Raw genomic sequence first — 19,971 nt, 5'->3', positions numbered from 1 at the left:
TGGTGAGTCTGGTGTGGGAGCACACCATGGGCTTCTCAGTGCAGGAACACTTGCTCTGAGAAGGTTGGCTTCACCTCTGGTCTTAACAGTCCCAGGTATGAAGGAGGAGGCCAGAGAGGCACCAAGAGCTCCTGAGAGAAGACACCTGACCAGCAACTTTCAAAGGTCCTGGGAATCCTTTGGGATGTTTACCCAACACAGGAGGGCTGTTATCCACAGATCAACAAACAGATAGACAGAGGGGCTAAATGACAGACTGAGCAGAAGTATCCCCTTAGCTCTCAGCTCCACTCCTCAAGTCTCCCCACCCATGACTAGCCCACTGGCCAGTCCTGGGATAGGGCCCCATCTGCAGAGAGGACAGAGTCTGGCTGACCGGAAGTCATTGCAGCTAGGTCATGCATCCTCGGCCCGGCACCACTCCCCTGGATTTCTCAGTCCCTGGTTCCCTGGGTGATGAAGTGACATGTACAACACAGGAGGGCCATGGGAAGGGCTGTCCTAAGCTAGCCACCTGTCTTGCCTGGGGACTCTCCTGACCCCAGAACGTGTTTGTGAAATGCCTCCTGAAGTCAGGACCCTTTCCTGCCTGTCCCCAGACCTTCAGGAAGGTGCTAGTGCAGAGTTGTCCAATAAAACTTCCTATAGAGATGGAAATGTTCTATGCTGCCCAATAGCCACTAGCCACATATGGCTATGGGACACAGTGGCCAGTGAGACTAAGAAACTAACTTAAACTTTTTATTTAATTTTAATTAAGTTAAATGTCAACTTTAAATTGCCATGTGTAGCTAGTGGCTACCATACTGAGCAGCGCAGTTCTAGAAAAAAAAGGAGATAATAAAAACAGAATAACTGCACCATAATTGGGGCTTCAAAAGCCCTTTCACAAGCACCTTATCTGGGCTAGACAAATGAGAGGAGAGTAGTATCTTAACTGTCCTGTGAAACAAATGTCAATCCCCATTTTGCAGAGGAGAAAACTAAGGCTCAGAGAATTTTTTTAATGTTTATTTATTTATTTTTGAGAGAGAGAGTGTGTGTGCAGGAGGAGCAGAGAGAGAGGAAGACAGAGAATCCCAAGCAGGCTCCGTGCTGTCAGCACAGACCCCAAGGCGGGGCTTGAAGCCATGAACCGTGAGATCGTGACTGAGCCAAAACCAAGAGCCCAACGCTCAACCAACTGAAAGCTCAGAGAATTTAAATGGCTTCCGTGTTGACAGAGCTAGTACTACAAGCATGACTTCATCCCATATCTCTTGATTCCAAAACTCTATTAGTACCTGTATTCAACCCTGCCCACTTCTGTAAACATTACATATTTATTGGCTCATTATTATTAGATGCCTAGCTCTGGGCTAGACACATACAGACAAATAAGAGACAGGCCTAGGCTTTGGAGGGGGTATCCCAGAGAAAGATGAATAATTACCACAATAATATGGGGGTATAAAAATTACTTCAAGTGACTTTTTTCCAATTAGTTCAAAGCACTTTGCTTTAAAAACCACCTACATTTGATAGCTTTCAGATTTATATTTCAGGCCCCAGCCTCTGCCCAGAACTCCAGATGAATACAGACATACTTCATCTTATTGTGTTTTGTTTTATTGCACTTTGCAGATAAGTGCATTTTTTTTTTAAATTGAAGGTTTGTGGCAACCGCGGGTCAAGTAAGTCTACTAGCACCATTTTCCCCACAGCATTTGTTTACTTCGTGTCTCTGCATCCCACTTAGGTGATCCTCACAATATTTCAAACTTTGTCATTATTATATTTGTTATGGTGATCCATGAGCAGTGAGTATAATCACTGAAAGCTCAGATGATGGTTAACATTTTTTTAGCAATAAAGTATTTTTAATCAAAGTATAGATTGTTTTTTTTTTTTAATTTTTTTTTCCAACGTTTATTTATTTTTGGGACAGAGAGAGACAGAGCATGAACGGGGGAGGGGCAGAGAGAGAGGGAGACACAGAATCGGAAACAGGCTCCAGGCTCTGAGCCATCAGCCCAGAGCCCGACGCGGGCTCGAACTCACGGACCGCGAGATCGTGACCTGGCTGAAGTCGGACGCTTAACCGACTGCACCACCCAGGCGCCCCTAGATTGTTTTTTTAGACATAATGCTATCGCGCACTTAGTAGATGACAGTATAGTGTAAACATAACTTTCATTTATTTATTAATTTTTTTTTATTTCTTTTTGAGAGAGAGAGAGAGAGAGAGATAACACGAGCAGGGAAGGGGCAGAAAGAGGGAGACAGAGAATCCCACGCAGGTTCTGCGCCATCAGAGCACAGCTCAATGTGGGGCTCAAACTCACGAACTGTGAGATCATGACCTGAGCCGAAATCAACAGTCGGCTTAACCGACTGAGCCATCCAGGCACCCTAGCCATAACTTTTATATGCACAGGGAAACCAAAAAATTCATTTGACTCACTTCACTGAGATATTCACTTTATTGTAGTGGTCTAGAACTGAGCCTGCAGTATCTCCAAGGTGGGCCTATATAACAAGCAGTTCATTTGAATGTTGAATTGGCTTCTCAAGTTTGCCCCAAACTGCTTTTCCCGATCTCAGCAATCTTTCTTTCCTTTGTTCCACACTAAGATTGTGGAGTCATCTATTATTCCTCTTTTGTTTTCATACCTTTCGTGTAACCCATCAGCAAGTATCGTTAGCTCTGTCCTCAAAAAGCCAGAGTGATATTTTCAAAATCTAAGCCAGAACATGACTTTTCTTAGTTTTTTTTTTAATTTATTTTAACGCTTATTTACTTTTGAAAGACAGAGAGACAGAGCACAAGCAGAGAGAGAAAGAGATACAGAATCCGAAGCAGGCTCCAGGCTCTGAGCTGTCTGCACAGAGACCAACACGGGGCTCGAACCGTGAGATCATGACCTGAGCCAAAGTTGGCTGCTTAACTGACTGAGCCACCCAGACGCCCCTCCTCTTAGTTTTTAAAATCAAAAACAAATGGAGACCCGCCTTGAAAATTCCCTGAGCATACAAAACCAGTTTAATTCTACAAACAAAGCTTAATTTAACTTTAAGTTAGCAAGACTAACTTGACCTGAGTTGTTTTTTGCTTTTGCCTCTGGAAATCATAAGCAAAATTCACCTTTTCCCAAGGTTGATATGAGGTAGCCACTGGCCACCTCCCTATCATTTGAGAAAAGTTTAATGTTATAACAAATCCCTGTGAACAGTCTCTGCTTTCTTACTATATAAGCAGCTTTATAACAACATAACCTTGAGCCTCATTCCATATTTTGGTTTGAGCGCTCCTGGTTTGCAAACTGTCTTTCTGGTGTGTGTATAACACACCTATGATCCATTGGTTTTCCTTCCATTATTTTTGAACTTTTGACATTTCATGTCATCAGAAGTGGAGCCCAAAGAAGACCTCTAACAATTTTGAAACCGGTGAGCCAGCAGGTGCTGGTACCCACAGAGCCCACTGAGCTCCCTACTTTCTCATCCACCCTGGAGCTTGAGGGTAAGTCTATCTTGGATCCAAACTCCACTCTCTGTGTTTTGAGCTCTGCAACTTTATTGTGTATACCTGCATTTGATTTGTTGAAGCTTCTTGGTCAGTCACCCTATTGTGTTCAGAAGTGGGGAGGAGGGGAATCCACGATTCCCTGTGTTTTGGAACAAATATTGGAAAATACGGTACCTCATAGTTAGGATGTCTTATGAAATCTAAAGCAAAGATGATTTCCCCCTGATCTATGAGCCACGATCTTGAGCCATTTTGGAAAATGGCTGAACTTTTGGAATCATTGTGAAATCTTTCACTTAGATAAGTCCACCTTAAAGGGATACCCTTAAAAGAGATGATTCCAAACCCCTCAGAGACAGTAAAATGCATTTTTAATTGATATGTAGAAGCTTCTAAATGACAAAGACTCTGAAAACAGCTCTAAAAGGATTCTCACAGCATGCAAATAAAAAATCTTTAGTAAAAACTCTTTGGCCATCTGAGCAGATAGCCTTAACTTAGTCCAGCTGCCAGAAACACAATTTCTATCCAACTATTCTTTTGAGTTCTGTACCTGAGACATGGTTAAAATATTTTTTTAAAAGTTGTAAGATCTCTGTGTCTGCCTGTATGTTCATGTATGTCCATGTATGTATGTGATATGTTTCTATCTCCAGGTGATACTGCCAAAATTAATTTGTAAAGAGCTCTATTTAATTGGCTTAAAGAAAATCAAGCATTTATACAAATCAAGTATGCTCTCAGAAATATGGAAAGTAATCCAAACGTTTTTCAAGTTCATGTGATTTGAGATAATCTTTGATAAATGAAAGCCAGTTTACGTTTATTGGTTTAATAAAAGCAGGCCTGTCTTCAAAATTTGTCAACAAGAAAAATAACTTAAGGTGATTAGTTGTTTAATGTCTAATCTAAGCATAATCGTTAAAAGCAAGTAATTTAAACAAATATAAAGCTTATACTAAGGTAAACTAAATAATGGATATTCATTGAATATATAAATCATCTCCAAATAAGATAAGCATTCAATGCTAAGTGTAAGTTTATCTACTTTTGGCTTTTTTCTAATTTTTTACAGAAAGACAAAATATATTTGGGTTTATTAACCATGTTTCGTGCCACATTTAAAAAGTACCATGAGGGGGCGCCTGGGTGGCTCAGTTGGTTAAGCATCCATCTCAGGCTCAGGTCATGATCTCACAGTTTGTGAGTTCAAGCCCCACATCAGGCTCTGTGTTGACAGCTCAGAGCCTGGAGCCTCCTTCAGATTCTGTGTCTCCCTCACTCTCTGTCGCTCCCCAGCTTGCACTCTGTCTCTCTCTCTCTCTCTCTCAAAATAAATGAACATTAAAAACAAAAGTTACCATGAGGAAGAATATGCTTCTAGAAATTATGAAATGTGTTTATCAATTTTCTAGTCCAATAATTGCTTACTTCTTAGTTTAAACTAGGAATTAAGGATTCTAAGGGTTAAGAATTTTGATAAATATATGTAATTAAAACTACTAGAAATAATAAGGTTGAAAAAACAACTGTCTATGGAAAGCAGAAAGGTAAGAAAAGTAGAATGTGTTTTTGGATAAGGAAAGGCATGAAGGACGTGGGGTTTGTTTTTTGTTTTTTTTTTTTTTTTGCTTTGGGTTTTGGTTGTTTTGTTTTGTTAAGAGAAAAAAGAAAGTAATTTTGTCCTAGAGTAAAATGATTATTCCTAATTAAGAAAGGAAAAAAATAAGACAAAACCTAAATGGATAGAGAAAATTGTGTAAGTTGTGGACAAGGAATCTTGAGAAGGGAATTTTAGGTGTGGTCAAGCTGATTAAGATTGAAATGGATTTATTTATGTTAAAAAAATGGAGAGTTTTAATATCAAAAGTACACTGAAGCAGAATTAGAATTTAGTTTTCTCTCTATTAAAAGGACAAAAGTTTCTTAGATTATTGGTCTGCTCTTTTTTTAAAAAAATTTTTTAATGTTTATTTTTGAGAAAGAGACAGAGTGCAAGTGGTGGGGGCAGGGCGGGGGGCGTGGTGGCAAAGAGATGTGGAGACACAGGATCTGAAGCAGGCTCCAGGCTCTAAGCTGTCTGCACAGAGTCTGACGCAGGGCTCGAACTCACAAACTGTGAAATCATGACCTGAACTGAAGTCGGATGCTTAACCAACTAAGCCACCCAGGCGCCCCTGTTCTGCTCTTAATAAAAATTATAAACAAAGATTTTTCTTTACCTTTAATGTAATCTGTCTAGAAAACAAAGATTCTGTGTTTTGTCTTTATAAAGTCTTTGATCATTTAGGAAAGAACCCAGTCTTCTCTATTAAAAGAGCTAGGTTTTTGTTGTTGTTTTACAAGGATGTAACTTCCAGTATTTGCTTTTTAAATTTTTTTAATGTTTATTTTATTTTTGAGACAGAGAGCATGAGCGGTGGAGGGCAGAGAGAGAGAAAAACACAGAACCCAAAGCAGGCTCCAGGCTCTGAGCTGTCAGCACACAGCCCCACACTGGACTCGAACTCGTCAACTGTGAGATCATGACCTGAGCCGAGGTCAGGCACTCAACTGACTGAGCCACCCAGGTGCTTTTTAAATCTTGTATCACTTTGGTTTAATGGGTAACTAAATATTGTATCACAGTGATCTATGATTGTATTTTATCAAATAATAATTTGTCTTTTGACATTTGTAACAAACTTCCCCAGATGAAATTCTGAATAAAGTAGTAAGAGAAATGTTAATTTCTTTGGTCATTTGAGATGTTAAATTACATGGGAAGCATGGTCAAATAAGAAGCGATGCTGAACTTTCTTTAGCTTATACTTATATATGTTAATATAAGTGTTCCAGAGATTGTATGAAATTCCTAAAAATCCGATGTGTTCTGGTATAAGGTTATCAGCCATGATTTTCAAATGTATGTCACAAAAAGAACCAAATTTAGTTGTCAATTTCATCATTGTCTTTGTGTATGTGAACTCTTACCAGATCTTTTAAACTCTTTTGTAACTTATAGACTGTTATTGTTTCACTTTGATGCTTTTGCAAAAGTATTCTTGCAAAAGTGCTTCATCTTCAAAGAGATAAATGGAAAAAACCTTGACAAGTATTCTAAAATTCAGGTTTCTGTTATCGTTAAGATCAGAGCATCACATAAAGTAAGAATTTCTAAAGCTCCAATGGAAAGCTGATTGATTCATAAAGCTGCTAACTCAAGATGAAGCAAAAGTTAGGGATTAATTGCCTAACACTGAAGGAACTGATGAGATGATTGTAATTTTTATTCCATTTAAAACATTGCTAGTAAAAAAAAAAAAAAAAAAAAAGACTGGGGGGGAAAAACATTGCTAGTTCTTTAATACTTTGTTCTCCAGATTTAAAGAACCCCTTTTTCTCCTCTCTTTCATGCTATCTGTAACTTATAGCAATTTGGTAAAATGTCTTTGTGACCAAGGTTAAAACATTTATCTTTTTCTCCCTACCTGATCCCTCCTGTATTCAGAAACTCCTATTAAATATTCTTGGTCTTATGATAATATATATATTTGCATAAGTTCAATAAGAATCTGTTCTCCTTGTAACAGGACACAATTGGACAAGTCATTGGCTTGGCTTCCTAGCCTCAAGAAGCTTTGGAAAGTGCAATCTGAGAGAAGTTCTAGCAAAGCAGATTTTAAAGAGCCTATATGGTCAGTCACTATCCTTGCTGTACTTATGCAAATAATCAGGCCCCATTTATTCAAACCACTTAATTTATAAACAAACTAGTCTTACTGTGGTTATCTTTGGCAGAAATGGGGATGATTATACAGAATCATAACCTCAAACTCAGAAGCAGTATTTGTAATTTGCTTGAACTATCAACCTTTGTTTTTATTTTGTTTCCATAGAAATCCCTCTCATTAAACTACCTGATTGCTCACGTCAAATAGAAGCCAATTTAGCCAACACTGGCTTCTGACCTACAACCTCCTCAAGTTCAGCCTGTTCTAATCATGCTAATACATGATGTGATGCCTATGTAAATAAATAACTCATAAAAAATTGCACATTATTCAAAAAATATAGATTGACTTAGGTAAAACATGAATCTGATTATAACCCATTTGAGTTATTTAGTTGGTTAAATCTTGGCCCCTGGGAATCTCTGCTCTGGAAAATTTCTCAGTCCTTGGTTATTGTTTTCCTTACAGTCATCACATTAACCTCTCCAGCATGTTGCATACTCTGGAGGGTTTTAAATGCCTCAGCAGCCACTCATATGCCAAATGGTAGCCATCAGGATCAGACAACTGAATGAAATCAGCAATAGCCACGTAAATGATGAAGATGGTAACTAATGGCCCTCCTGCCTGATGACTCAACTACTGGGAACATAGAATGTGTGATTCTTCAGCCTGACTACATCAATGGTAGTAACCAAGAATAATGCTATATTGGTTGGTCATACCCTCAGCGTGCTGAGACAATGACCAAAATGGGGGGAAGGGGGATTATTAAAATCAAAAACAAATGGAGACCAGCCTTGAAAACTCCCTGAGCAGACAAAGCCAGTTTAATCATACAAATAAAGCTTAATTTAGCTTTAAGTTTGCAAGGCTAACTTGACCTGGGTTGCTTGTGCCCCTGGAAATCATAAGCAAAACTTAAATTGCTTCCAAGGTTAATGTGAGGTAACCACTAGCCAATTCCCTATCATTTAAGAAAATTCTAATATTTATAACCAATCACTGTGAAGTCACTGCTTTGTTACTATACAAGCTTCTTTTTTTTTTTTTAATGTTTATTATTTTTGAGAGAGTGAGAGAGGGAGCTGGGGAGGGGCAGAGAGAGGGGGAGACCGGATCCAAAGCGAACTCTGCCCTGAGAACAGTGAGCCCAATGTGGGGGTCGAACTCACAAACTCTGAGATCCTGACCTGAGCCGAAGTTGGATGCTTAGCCCACTGAGCCAGATGCCCCTACACAAGCTTTTTTATAATGATATACCCTTGAGCCTAATTCCAAGTTTTGGTTTGATTGCTCCCAGTTTGCAAACTGTCTTTAAGTGGTGTATGTACAATACAGTTTTACTAATTACTACTTCTATGACCCATTGATTTAACTTCTGTTATTTCTGAAATTTTGACACAGTTTTAAGCACCAAACTTTTCCCAAGGTCTTCATCATGGTCCATAAAGCCCTACAAGATCTAGCCCCTGACGCTGCCTGCCCTCATTTCCTACCAATCTCCTCTTTGTTCTTCGGGTTCAGCCACACCAGATCTTCCAGGTCACTCTTTCCTCAAGGCCATCGCACAACTCCCCACCTGTCTTCCTCCCAGTATCTAACCAAATGCCCCCTCCCTTATCATGAGCCACTCCCTATCCCCTTATCACATTTCAGTTTTCCTCATAACATTTGTCACCTCCTGACATTTAATATACTTGCCCGTTGTTACCCTCCTCCCACTAGAATATAAGCTGCAGAAATAGAGTTGGTAGATAAAATACAGGACATCCAGTTAAATTTGAATTTCAGAGTTAAAAAAAGATTGACTTTCCAGTATGAAGACGTCTCAGACATTGCATGGGATATACTTATACACTGAAAAAAAATTCGTTGTTTATCTGAAATTCAAGTTTTCCTGATGTGCTGTTTTTGTTTAATCTGGCAACCCTACGCAGAAAAGCAGGTGGTTATTTAGCTCATCGCTGTGTCCCCAGCGCTAGAGCTGCTCCTGACAAGTAGTAAGCTCTCAGAAAATATTTATACAATGAAAGAATGTGTTCAACCGGGTCACTAACCTGTAACACGCCTGAACTTTTCATAAACAGCAACTGAGTCAGGGGGGCGGAGTCTCTAGACTGTGTTAGCCCAGATCACAACCGGGGGTCAGGTGGCTGATGCATTTTACAAGCAGGTCGAGCAGCTGGGTATTTTGCCGGCCTTCACCCCAGCACCTGGCGAAAGAAAACTCCGCCCGGGACAAGTGAACCGGCTGGTCCCAGGTGTCCCTCCTGGGGGCGGGGCCTCCCCAAACTGCCGGCGGGACCCAGCCCTCGCCGAAGCCAGGGCCCCTTTAACGCCCCGCTTCCCACCACGGCTCGCGTCCTCGTGTGACGTCACCCGGCTGACGGCCAATGGAAGCGCGGCTTACTGGCAGGCGGCGCCGGCTGCTGTGCCAAAGGGGAAGTGAGCTGGGGCTGGAGCGATGGCCCGGGTTTGGAGCCCGCGGCCGCCGCCGCCGCCGCCGCCGCCACCGCCAGCACGTTTGGAGCAGCTGCGGCTGCAACCGGAGCGGGGGCCGGAGTCGCGGCTGGAGTGGAAGCGGCGCATGTGAGTTGCCGAGAGTCGCCCTTGCCGAACACCTCAAACTCTGGGCGGGAGCGCTTCAGGTGGGCTGAGCCGCCGTCGCCCTTCTGCACCGCGCCACGCCGCTGGCCCAGACAGGAGGGTTGGGGTCTCCCAGGTGAAGGACTGGCGCTTGGCAGGCTTAGCCCTCCGAGCCGGGTTCTAGGCCTTCCTCAGTCTCGGGCTCCTTTCAAACTCAGGGCGGAGGCCGAAGGACCGTGATCACCCCGACCCGGGCATTTTCTTGGCGCCTAGGCTGTGTCGGGGCTGCGAGCCCCCTATTGCTGCCACCTCTCCAGCTAGAGAGCGACTAGCGCATTCCCACTGTCTAGCTCTGCACCTCCCCCTCTCCTCTCATTCAAGAACAAGTTTCTTTTCGCTCTCAGTTGGAAGTCCTGCCCTGGAAGGCCAAAACACCCATCTGTGTGCCCTTCCCCAGTTCCTGGAGCACACTTAGAAATATCTACTTATCGGGAGATAGAGGTTGCTCCCCTATCCACCCTCTTATCTAATTGAAACTCCATGCCCAGAGCCTTACCCATTTTGATCACCAGCTCCCTGGCCATCTCTATGTGACTTCCCCCACCCATCTGAGTTCCACTTTCCTCTGGGCTCCAATCTCTAGTCCCCAGCGGATCTGGTCAGTCCCACCCCTGGGTGGGAGTGACCCAGGGCTCTGGCCCAGATTCCCCACCCTGGAAGGCAGCTCCAAGGCAGCGAGAGAATTGGGCGTCGGGTACGAACCTGGCAGCTCAGGAGTGGGTGCTCCACTCACCCCACACAAGAAGATGAAGAAGCGCAAAGAGCTCAATGCATTGATTGGTTTGGCTGGGGACAGTCGGAGAAAGAAGCCCAAGAAAGGCTCAGGCCACCGCCTTCTTCGCACTGAGCCTCCTGACTCAGACTCTGAATCCAGCTCTGAGGAGGAAGAAGAATTCGGTTTAGTTGGAAATCGCTCTCGTTTCGTCAAGTGAGTGATGCAGTGGTGAGGGGTGGGGTGGGGACAAGGCATTTCCTTATATTACCAAAGGGGAAAATTGAAAGGAAGGAGAAGGGTGTTCTTAGCAACCAGGAAGAAAAGATGTTAGGGAGAAGATGAGCTCAGGTTCTGAATGAAGAAGTTAGAGATCTGTCTGTAAGTGTATAAAGAATTCAGAATCCAGGGTGGAAGTATGGACTTGGGGAATGTGCCAAGAGCCCAGAGAGAGCAAGTTGGGAGTGGCAGAAAAGCTAAGAATAGGTACATGGGAGCAAAGAAGTTTTGGGGAGTAGACCTTTTTTAAAAAGTGTAGTAAAGACAGGAACTTTAAGGCTGAAGATTATTTTTCACACTCTTGATGAGTCTGAATCTTGATGGTGGGAGGATATGGTGAGGAACATACAAAGTGTGACACTTGAGAGTATGTGGAGAGTGGGAGACAAAAAGATGAGGCAACTTTTTTCCAAACCACTTTGAGATGGTGCAGCCACTAGGCAAATCCAAATGAGCTTTGAGAACATTGGGAATTGGGCCCAGGATGGAAAAAGGCTAAAGGGAACCTCGAAGGTGCCCTGGGACCCTCCCAAGAGAGCACACTCAAAGAATATTCTGCCGAGGATGTGGAAGCTAGAGCTAGGCAGAAGGTTGGAGTGCTAAAAGAGATAAATCCTTTGAGGTTTTTTTGTTTGTTTAGAGTGTCTTTGTCCTTTTATTTTGTTAAAGGAAGAGTTTGGTTTCTAATGAGCTTTGTCAAATTAAGCAGTTAAAAGCAGTCTCGGATTTGGGATATGAAAAGATGATGAATAGTTCTACTGGAATAGTTGCCCTGATGAGTTACTTTAGACCTTGAGTGCTGGTTGAAGTTTGGTGTGAAATCTAACCCTTTTCCATGTTTCCTGCCTTGTGAGCCGATAAGCTAGAGTACTCCAGGTGTCCACTTAAACCTACGGGCTCCTATTTCTTCTGTTTGCACTAAAACTTGCTCAAAAGTCTATGAAGTTTCAATAATAGGAAATAGGGTCCCCTGGAGGGAATATATGTTGGAGAGCCAGAAATAGGGAAATTGTAGTGCTGTAATGGAATTGCAGAGATCTGGTCTTTACACTTTCCTAACACGAGTGTATCTCCAAAGACCTGAGTCCATGATGATGGCTGTGGGCAGCCGTGCCCACAGGATCTCTTTCTGTGTCATGTGAAGTTTGAAACCTTTGTATCCAAAAGATGAACTCTTCATAAGGTCTTAATTAGTCACCTTCAACCCGCTGTTCAGATTTACGTGTGTTACCCAATGTTCCCTGGTAAACAACTATATGGCAACACATGTATGCTATTTCTAATACAGCTGTACTCATAATCATTTTTGTACTCCTGGTTGAATCTGTTCTTATGATCAGGGGAGACTACTTACGATGCTGCAAGATCTGTTATCCCCTCTGTGCTTTTGTCATCCTTGCCGCCTGTGTTGTGGCCTGCGTTGGGTTGGTGTGGATGCAAGTTGCCCTGAAGGAGGATCTGGATGCCCTCAAGGAAAAATTTAGAACAAGTAAGTGGTCGCCTTTTTCAGAGTATTATCTTATTTCCAGGTCTAGGTCCACAGAGTGGAATTAAGAGTTTGCCCAATTATATATTCCTTCCAGCCTTCTTATACTTTTTCTTAGCTGTCAGCTTGAATGTGAGAATAGCTGTTTGTATTTTTGAAACCCACAAACAAAAAGTTATGCTTATGTACTATCATGAAAAATAGCATCTGAAATCATGGCATTACAGTCAACACTTAAGGTGCAGAAAGGAAGTGCTAAAGTCCAGGAGTCTAGAACCTTGGTGAACCTCAGCCTGTTGCCACTTGTATTTCCCCAAAGATGAAGTGGCAGTAGCCACACTGGGCTATTTCCTTCCTCCTCACAGGGCCATTTGAGAAAGAATGTGGGAATGTCTGTCAGTTTCCTCCTTAAGAAACACCATATGGAAACGGGAATGGGCAATAATAATAGCATTTATTGAGTGCCTACTGTGTACCAAGTCACAAATAAATATTTGTCTCATGAATGAGACAACCGTTTAAGAAGCTTTTTTTTTAAGTTCAAGAGTTTTATATATTTTAAATTATAAAGTTATATTTTGCCATGTCCGAGGTACTTTATTTGAAAGGTGTATTTGCATAGTAGCTTCCACCAGATTTAACCTAAGTATCTTCCTTCAGCAACACTGAGATCTTTAGTTCTAGGACTCAGGAGTTAATTTTCTAAGCTAAAGAACCAGTTTCAAGTTAATCCCAAATGCCTTAACCCTAGCAGTATTAGCACATGGGGTAACTGACCACTAGGCTTTCTCAAGGTTTTAACAAAATCTGGCTCCAGAACTGGAATTAGAGCTGTGTCCCTTCTTCCCATCTCCATCCTTCGGAGATCACAACCTCCAGGCTTTCCTTCACCCCACCCTCTGTTTGCTGCCTGCAGTTATTCAAGTTCCGAACCTGACCTAGAGGCAGCTAATCCTTGGTTACTGTGATAGTAAAGTTCTTAGTGATGTTGCTTGAAAAAAATGTTGAAATACTAATTTTGCTTTTCTTCTGATTCAGGGAATGGAACTGGGTAAACCACAGTTCTCTGCCAGAATCATCTTGACCTATATGTTTAATCAACTGGTGGAATCAGAGTACAGTATAAGAAAAAATGAGATTTGTATTCTAATTAATTTCCTTCCTTAATGGCTGTCCATACCAGTATTGCAAAGTGTTTTTAAGGCCAGTGTTGTCTTTGTAAGCCAGTAATCATAACTTGGAAATGAGGTTCACAGAAACAATGTTTAACTATATATAACCACTAAAGACACCTGCCTCATCTCTATATAATTAATTGGGCCACCTAGGTTTGTGCTATAGTTTGTTTTGATCATGTGTAGCAATTATTTATTTATACGTTTCAAAACATTGCTCACTTCTACCCTCCAGGGGTTCCTTTCTCTGACTGCTCTGTGCTTGTGTTTACAGGACACCCATGTAATTTATACCTTAGCTGAGCTTTTCAGGGAATTTCTTTTTTTAGAAATGTATATTTGAAGTGTATACACATAATTGACCTGGCAATCAATCAGTCAACAAATATTTGTTGAACACTTGTTAATATCAATCCCTGGAAATACTACATTCAGGAGATGCCAGGAATTGTACCCTGAACTATGAGGCCTGCTTTCTACCATTGAGCAACAGTCCCCTGGGACCCTGACTACATTTGTCAGCCAGCTGAGTGAAGCAGGTTTGGAATTGTCAGTCCAGCTGCTTTGTTGTCTTTGGTTTTCTGCAATAGAAATGCCAGCTCTGTAGGGGTGTCTGGGTGGCTCAGTCGGTTAAGTGTCCGACTTCGGCTTAGGTCATGATCTCATGATTCATGGGTTCAAGCCCTGTGTTGGGCTCTGTGCTGACAGCCCAGAGCCTGGAGCCTCCTTTGGATTCTGTGTCTCCCTCTCTCTCTGCCCCTCCCATGCTCATGCTCTGTCTCTCTCTCTTTCTCAATAATAAATAACATTTTAAAAAATTAAAAATTAAAAAAAAGAAATGTCAGCCCTGTAATGTCTAAAGCAGGACTTCTAGGGGGTAGATCACGGGGCATAGTCAGTAGGCTGAACCATCGTGGACCACTGGCCTCAGAGGTGTTTTTTTTTTTTTAAACCATTATCTTGAGTAAATGAGGTCAGTCATGTTAAGCTTAAATAGTCTTTCTTTGAATTACATTTCTACTTTAAATATATTTCAAGAAACTTATTTCTTGTTTTTCAAGAGGACCCTGGAAACCACTGATTTAATTAAGACCACCTGCTGGTCTGGCTTTACTAGCTTTTTGGGAAATTCAGAGCCCTTGTTCTTTATTTCAATAACTTCTCAAAGACATTTGTCGGGAAAGGAGGCAGGATTGCTGAAATATCTGAAATAGAAAGCAAATCCGATAGACTTGGTATTTTTCCTTGTGGTCCAAGAGTAACTTGCTACTGAAGCTAAAGGTACTAACTGGCCTTGAAACTCAGCTCAGTATTCTTTCCAGACCCAGGTACTTCAGAAGACTTCCACAGTTATTCTAAGGAAGGTTCCGTTCTCAACCATCCCTCCCTGTCATTCAACAATGAAACACTAGAGTAGAGGAAAAGAATTTGGAAAAGAAGGAAAATATTAATAAATTAGGCCATCTCTTCAGTCACACAGGCAGAGTAGCAGTTTGGTCATTCAGTACAGAACTTAAAAGTGTTCTTGTGGTTATGAAGGCTTTAGGAGGTAAGTGTCTGACAGCTGGAGTATTCTAGAGAGAGTACTGGCCCTAAGAGCAGATTTGACTGATGAATCCTGGATTGCTCATTGCTAGCTGTAAAACTTAGATAAGTCGCTTATTCTTTCTGAGCCATGATTTTCTCATCCATAGAACACAGAGACCTATTTATGCTACCAAAGCACTTTGGGCATCTCTCTGTCATAACATCTGTCACATTGCATAGTAACTCTGTGACAACACCTTGCTCCCCCATAGGCTGAAAGCTTCAGGGTCTTCTGTATGCACTAGTGCTGCATGCAGGACTGGGTACATGGTAGAGACTCCATAACGAGTTTGAATGATTACACAAAAGTTTATTGCAAACTAAAGTGTTAAATATAAAATATTGCTGTCGGTATTGTATGTATTCTGACCAGAGTGTATGCAGAAATCTCTATTTCATTATCTTAGAGATCAGAAAAAGAGCTATGTAAAGTCCTTTGAGTATTAATACACCAAATTTTAAATGAGTTGCTTTCCATGTTGAAAGAACATAAATTAGTAATTGTAAGTTGTTTGCTACCCTTCCTCCTGTTTATGTAGTCAAAATACCTTGACTGAGCTGGTCTCTCCTAAAAAGCCCCAAATCAGATAATGAAAATGATCATCTCTTGGCTCATACCATCTTAAGTATCCAGGGTGTTTTCAGGCCTTATCAGCTTTATTTGTTTGTTAGTTGATAACTGTAACCCAAGTTACTTATGTATTTGTCTTATTTCCTCTTCCACTTCTGCCTTCTACTTCTTTCATATAAACTATAGGAAAGATTCCAGCTCCCCTCCCACCCCCCACTTGGGACATTTGACCACCTGAGAATGACAGGCATATGTGGGATAAGTTTTACTCTACAACCTCACTGAAAACGTAAAAGAAATTCAGTGAAATGCTAAGTGCTGTATTAATTTAGACTGGTAAAATGTTCTTACTGTTGGATGGATGTTTTCCTGCAAACTGTGTGAGTCAAATATTACATTAAAAGCCCTGGGGGGGGGGGGGGAATAAAAGCACTAAGGGAAATCTTTCATTTGTAAAGAAACCATTTCACACATATTTTTGAAAAATTAATAAAAATATCTAATTTTTTTAATCTGAATTTTGAGGTAGTGGGCTTGTTTGCAGTAGGGATACCACCACCACCCCATCCCCAGTTTTGTTGGGGACTTTTTGTTGTTGAGTTTGTTTGATTGCATTTTCTTTGTTTTACTTAATAGGATAACATTAGTTCCATTTCATACCCTACAGTTATTTCCCTGGAGAAGCATTTGGGTGCTTCTGTGTACCTGGCACTGTGCTGTGTGCTGGAAATACATGACAAATAAAACCTGGTCCCTGTCCTTAAGCAGCTCTCTCTTGGTCTGATAGAGGAGGACAGATGTGTTAAATGTACGTAATGAGCACAGTGTGTTAAGTGCATTGCAGAGTTTGGAATGGTAAAGTGGTGGTCCAAGCTGGGAGCCCAGCTATATGTGCTGAATCTTGAAAGGAATTAACTGGGCTAAAGTAACAAATGGAGAAGGAGCAAGCCAAGGGCATTTAGGAAGAAAGAATAGTGTGCGCAGGGTCACCGAGGCTTAAAGAGGTTCATGTCTGGGAAATCCATTTGGCTGGGAGATAGTTTGAAGAGTTATGTAAAGTGATGAGAAATGTGGTTGGGAGGTAAGCACAGACCAGATTTATTTGATCAGTGATACTTACTGAGTGCCTAAGATGTGTCAGGTATATTCCAAAGCTGGCTTCACAGGGAGGAACCAAAAAAAGTCATGGTGCTTAAATTTTAGTAAATTGTTATATATCTGTCCTGTATGCCAGGGTTTTTTTTTGTTTTGTTTGTTTTGGTTTTTTGGTTTTAAAGGAAATGTACAATAGCTTATCAGGCAGAAGAGGAAGGACTCTTTCAGGCCTCTGCATTCAGGCTGGCAAATCTCTAAACCAGTCAGAAGTTACAGTTTCCCAAAGGAAAGTTCAAATATCACCCTGTGCTTCACCTAACATGTTCCTTTATCTTCTATTTCACTTTGAGCTTTTGGGTTGATTTAAGATTTGAGGAAACACTTTGCTGTTTATGAAAAAGATTTAGAATTGTAATCCTCATAACAGCACTTGAAAGGTGATTAAGAACCTATCTTGCATTTGACCAGTTTGAGATATAAAAAAAAGTAGATCTAAGCACTTCGAGATACAACTTTTGATGTCACCTTGAGCATTAATGGAGTAAGGTTTATAAATCTTCACTGACTAGTCACAAATCTCCTTAATTGCTCTGATTAATACTTAATATTTATTTATCACTTATTGTATGCCTGACCAGCCCTGTTTAGTATTTACTTTACAGCCATTCTTTCACTTAATTCCAAAAATCCTGGGGGCGCCTGGCTGGCTCAGTTGGTTAAGTGTCCGACTTGGGCTCAGGTCATGATCTCACACTCTGTGAGTTTGAGCCCCGCATCGAGCTCTGTGCTGACAGCTCAGAGCCTGGAGCCGGCTTCAGATTCTGTGTCTCCCTCTCTCTGCCCCTCTCCTACTCATGCTGTCTCTCTCAAAGAATAAACAAACATTTAAAAAAACTAAAAATGAATAAAAATAAAAGTCCTATAAAGTATATTTTATCCCTGATGAGGAAACTGAGCTCAAAGAATTTGAGTAATTTACTCAAGATCACAGTAAGTTACACAGTTAAGATCCAAGTCCAACTCTTTTTGCTGATACTTTATCATTTTTAGCCATGTGACTTTTAAAAGTTGCCTGTAGTCAAATAGCCCCAGTTAAAATGGAGCTTTAGTATTAAAGATATATGTTTGCATAAATAAAAGAACAGTATAGCTGATCAGATACAAATTCAGTCATCCTATCAGGATTAACTTTTACTAATCTGTCTTCTTTCCTAACGTATGATCATTTTTTCATCTTGGAGTCATGAGGAACTTTGGCTATTTATGATTATTCTTGTTTTTGCTTTTAGTGGAATCTAATCAGAAAAGCTCATTCCAAGAAATTCCCAAACTTAACGAAGAACTGCTCAGCAAACAAAAACAACTCGAGAAGATTGAATCTGGGGAGCTGGGATTGAACAGAGTCTGGATAAACATCACAGAAATGAATAAGCAGGTAGCAAATGTGTGATTTTCTTTCTGTGTAGTCTGTGAATATTTAGTTTGTTTAGTATGAATTTGTAGTTAAAGAGCACTCACTTCCAGTTGTCTTACTTTTTGAAATGATGTCTTGCATGCTATGATCCGAACACATTACAGTCAGGCAGAATGGGTAATAGTTTTGCATTTGCCAAATATTTAAGATGTTAGCCTTTTCTGTAAAGCAACAGTTTTACCAAATAGAGTAGTTTGGAGGGAGTTAGAAGTTCTTGAGTCAACGTTTCCTAAGGAGCATTGTAGGTGTCAGATAAAGAAAGAGTGTCATTCTGACCTCTAAGAAAAATGGGTAGTCGATTTGTATTAGATAATGAGAGCTTATTTTGTTTAATTAGAGTTCACAGACTTACAGTTGCAGCCTTGAGTTTAGTGCTATACACTGTTGTAAGAAAAAAAAATCTGTAAACCATCAATAGCTAATAATAGTTATTCTAGAGTAGCATAGGAAGAGGTAGCAGAGTTCGTAGCAAGCCTAGAGGAAAAGCCCCTAAATTGGCCAGTTCTCAGTAGGCATTGATTCCAAAAGAGGGGTTCTGCCACAGGAAAAGGGCTAATGCAAAGGATGTTGGTCGAGAATCTCCTGTGTATAAGGTACTATAGTTGCCACTAGGTACTCAGCCTCTGTCCCCAGTTTTTGCAGTTTAGTTACAAAAGCTATGCATTGGCAAGACAACTCAAGTACCAAATGAATGGTATACCTGCAAAGTATTTAAAAATAAATATACCATCTTCATTGGAGCTAAGAAGATATTCTCTTCTTTAGAATGGAGTCACAATGTTCAGAATCAGCCACTGGCAGGGAGCTCTGTGCTAGAATAAAGTGCTTACACACATTTCCAAAGCTACCCTCATCTTTCAGCCGCAGTGTGAGAGGGGCAATTCAGCTCTTGAGACCAGGGGTCAGTGGCCTGTGTCAGTGGTTTTCAGACTTTGGCCTCGGACCCATAAAAATAAATGTTTTATGTCATGGGGCGCCTGGGTGGCTCCGTCGGTTAAGTGTCCGACTTCAGCTCAGGTCACGATCTCGCGGTCTGTGAGTTTGAGCCCCGTGTCAGGCTCTGGGCTGGTGGCTCAGAGCCTGGAGCCTGCTTCCGATTCTGTGTCCCTCTCTCTCCGCCCTTCCCCCGTTCATGCTCTGTCTCTCTCTGTCTCAAAAATAAATAAACATTAAAAAAAAATTTTTTTTAAATAAAAATAAATGTTTTATGTCATTACCCAGTAAACATTTATCTCCATACATATATGGGTAACCTAAATAAAAGTTTCTGAAAACAGTAACTTACCCTTAATGTGCTTTATGTTTACTGGTTTCTATTCAGTTCTATTTCACTTTCTTAAATCACTCATGAAATAATTGATGGGTTGTAGCACCTAGTATTTACTCGTTATCATTTATCTTTGGATTCTCAGTAATAAAGGAAAAGCAAGTATTCACTCCCTTTTTGTAAAAAGAATAGGATAAATTGTAGCCTTGCTTATATTGACAGAGCAAATTAGCAGTTTGACCAGAGATTATATCAGGTGAAAATAGACCACAGCAAAGCACTGAGAAATAATTAATTAGCATCCCTCACTGGGGCAAGCCATGGGTTCCATTGATATAGTTAGTCATGAAGAGGCAAGAATGAAATCTTTCAAGATGAAGAGTCAATGTCAGCTCTTTCCCATCTCCTTCACGTAAATCGGCATTGTGGAAAGAGTCAAAGAGGAAATTGGTACT

General features: G+C 41.0%; 2 protein-coding genes and 1 long non-coding RNA gene across 6 annotated transcripts in view; 2 read left to right on the top strand and 1 right to left on the bottom strand.

The window, feature by feature from the left end:
* CYP4B1 (cytochrome P450 family 4 subfamily B member 1) overlaps window positions 1–9,517 on the bottom strand; it is a 63,652-nt gene extending 54,135 nt beyond the window's left edge. The window contains exon 1 of one of the 2 annotated variants that reach the window (XM_011284815.4): window positions 9,282–9,517. In XM_011284815.4, the coding sequence (XP_011283117.1) occupies window positions 9,282–9,305 (24 nt within the window). In that variant the 5' untranslated portion in view covers window positions 9,306–9,517. The remainder of the gene's footprint in view (window positions 1–9,281) is intronic. The other variant, XM_045035764.1, reaches the window with a different exon arrangement.
* On the top strand, window positions 2,940–6,237 carry LOC123379602. Its single transcript, XR_006584250.1, has 2 exons — window positions 2,940–3,502; window positions 5,916–6,237. It is a non-coding gene; the product is annotated as an uncharacterized LOC123379602 (long non-coding RNA).
* A 167-nt stretch (window positions 9,518–9,684) lies between the features above and the next one.
* Window positions 9,685–19,971, top strand: part of EFCAB14 (EF-hand calcium binding domain 14) — a 38,584-nt gene continuing 28,297 nt past the window's right edge. For all 3 annotated transcript variants that reach the window (XM_045035769.1, XM_045035767.1, XM_045035768.1), the window contains exons 1-3: window positions 9,685–10,798; window positions 12,202–12,350; window positions 18,065–18,210. In XM_045035769.1, the coding sequence (XP_044891704.1) occupies window positions 10,617–10,798; window positions 12,202–12,350; window positions 18,065–18,210 (477 nt within the window). In that variant the 5' untranslated portion in view covers window positions 9,685–10,616. The remainder of the gene's footprint in view (window positions 10,799–12,201; window positions 12,351–18,064; window positions 18,211–19,971) is intronic.

Source organism: Felis catus, chromosome C1 (assembly GCF_018350175.1).
Source record: "Felis catus isolate Fca126 chromosome C1, F.catus_Fca126_mat1.0, whole genome shotgun sequence".
NCBI classification, from domain to species: domain Eukaryota; kingdom Metazoa; phylum Chordata; class Mammalia; order Carnivora; family Felidae; genus Felis; species Felis catus.
Note: the sequence above shows the minus strand (reverse complement) of the source record. Positions and strands in the feature narration are given on the sequence as shown.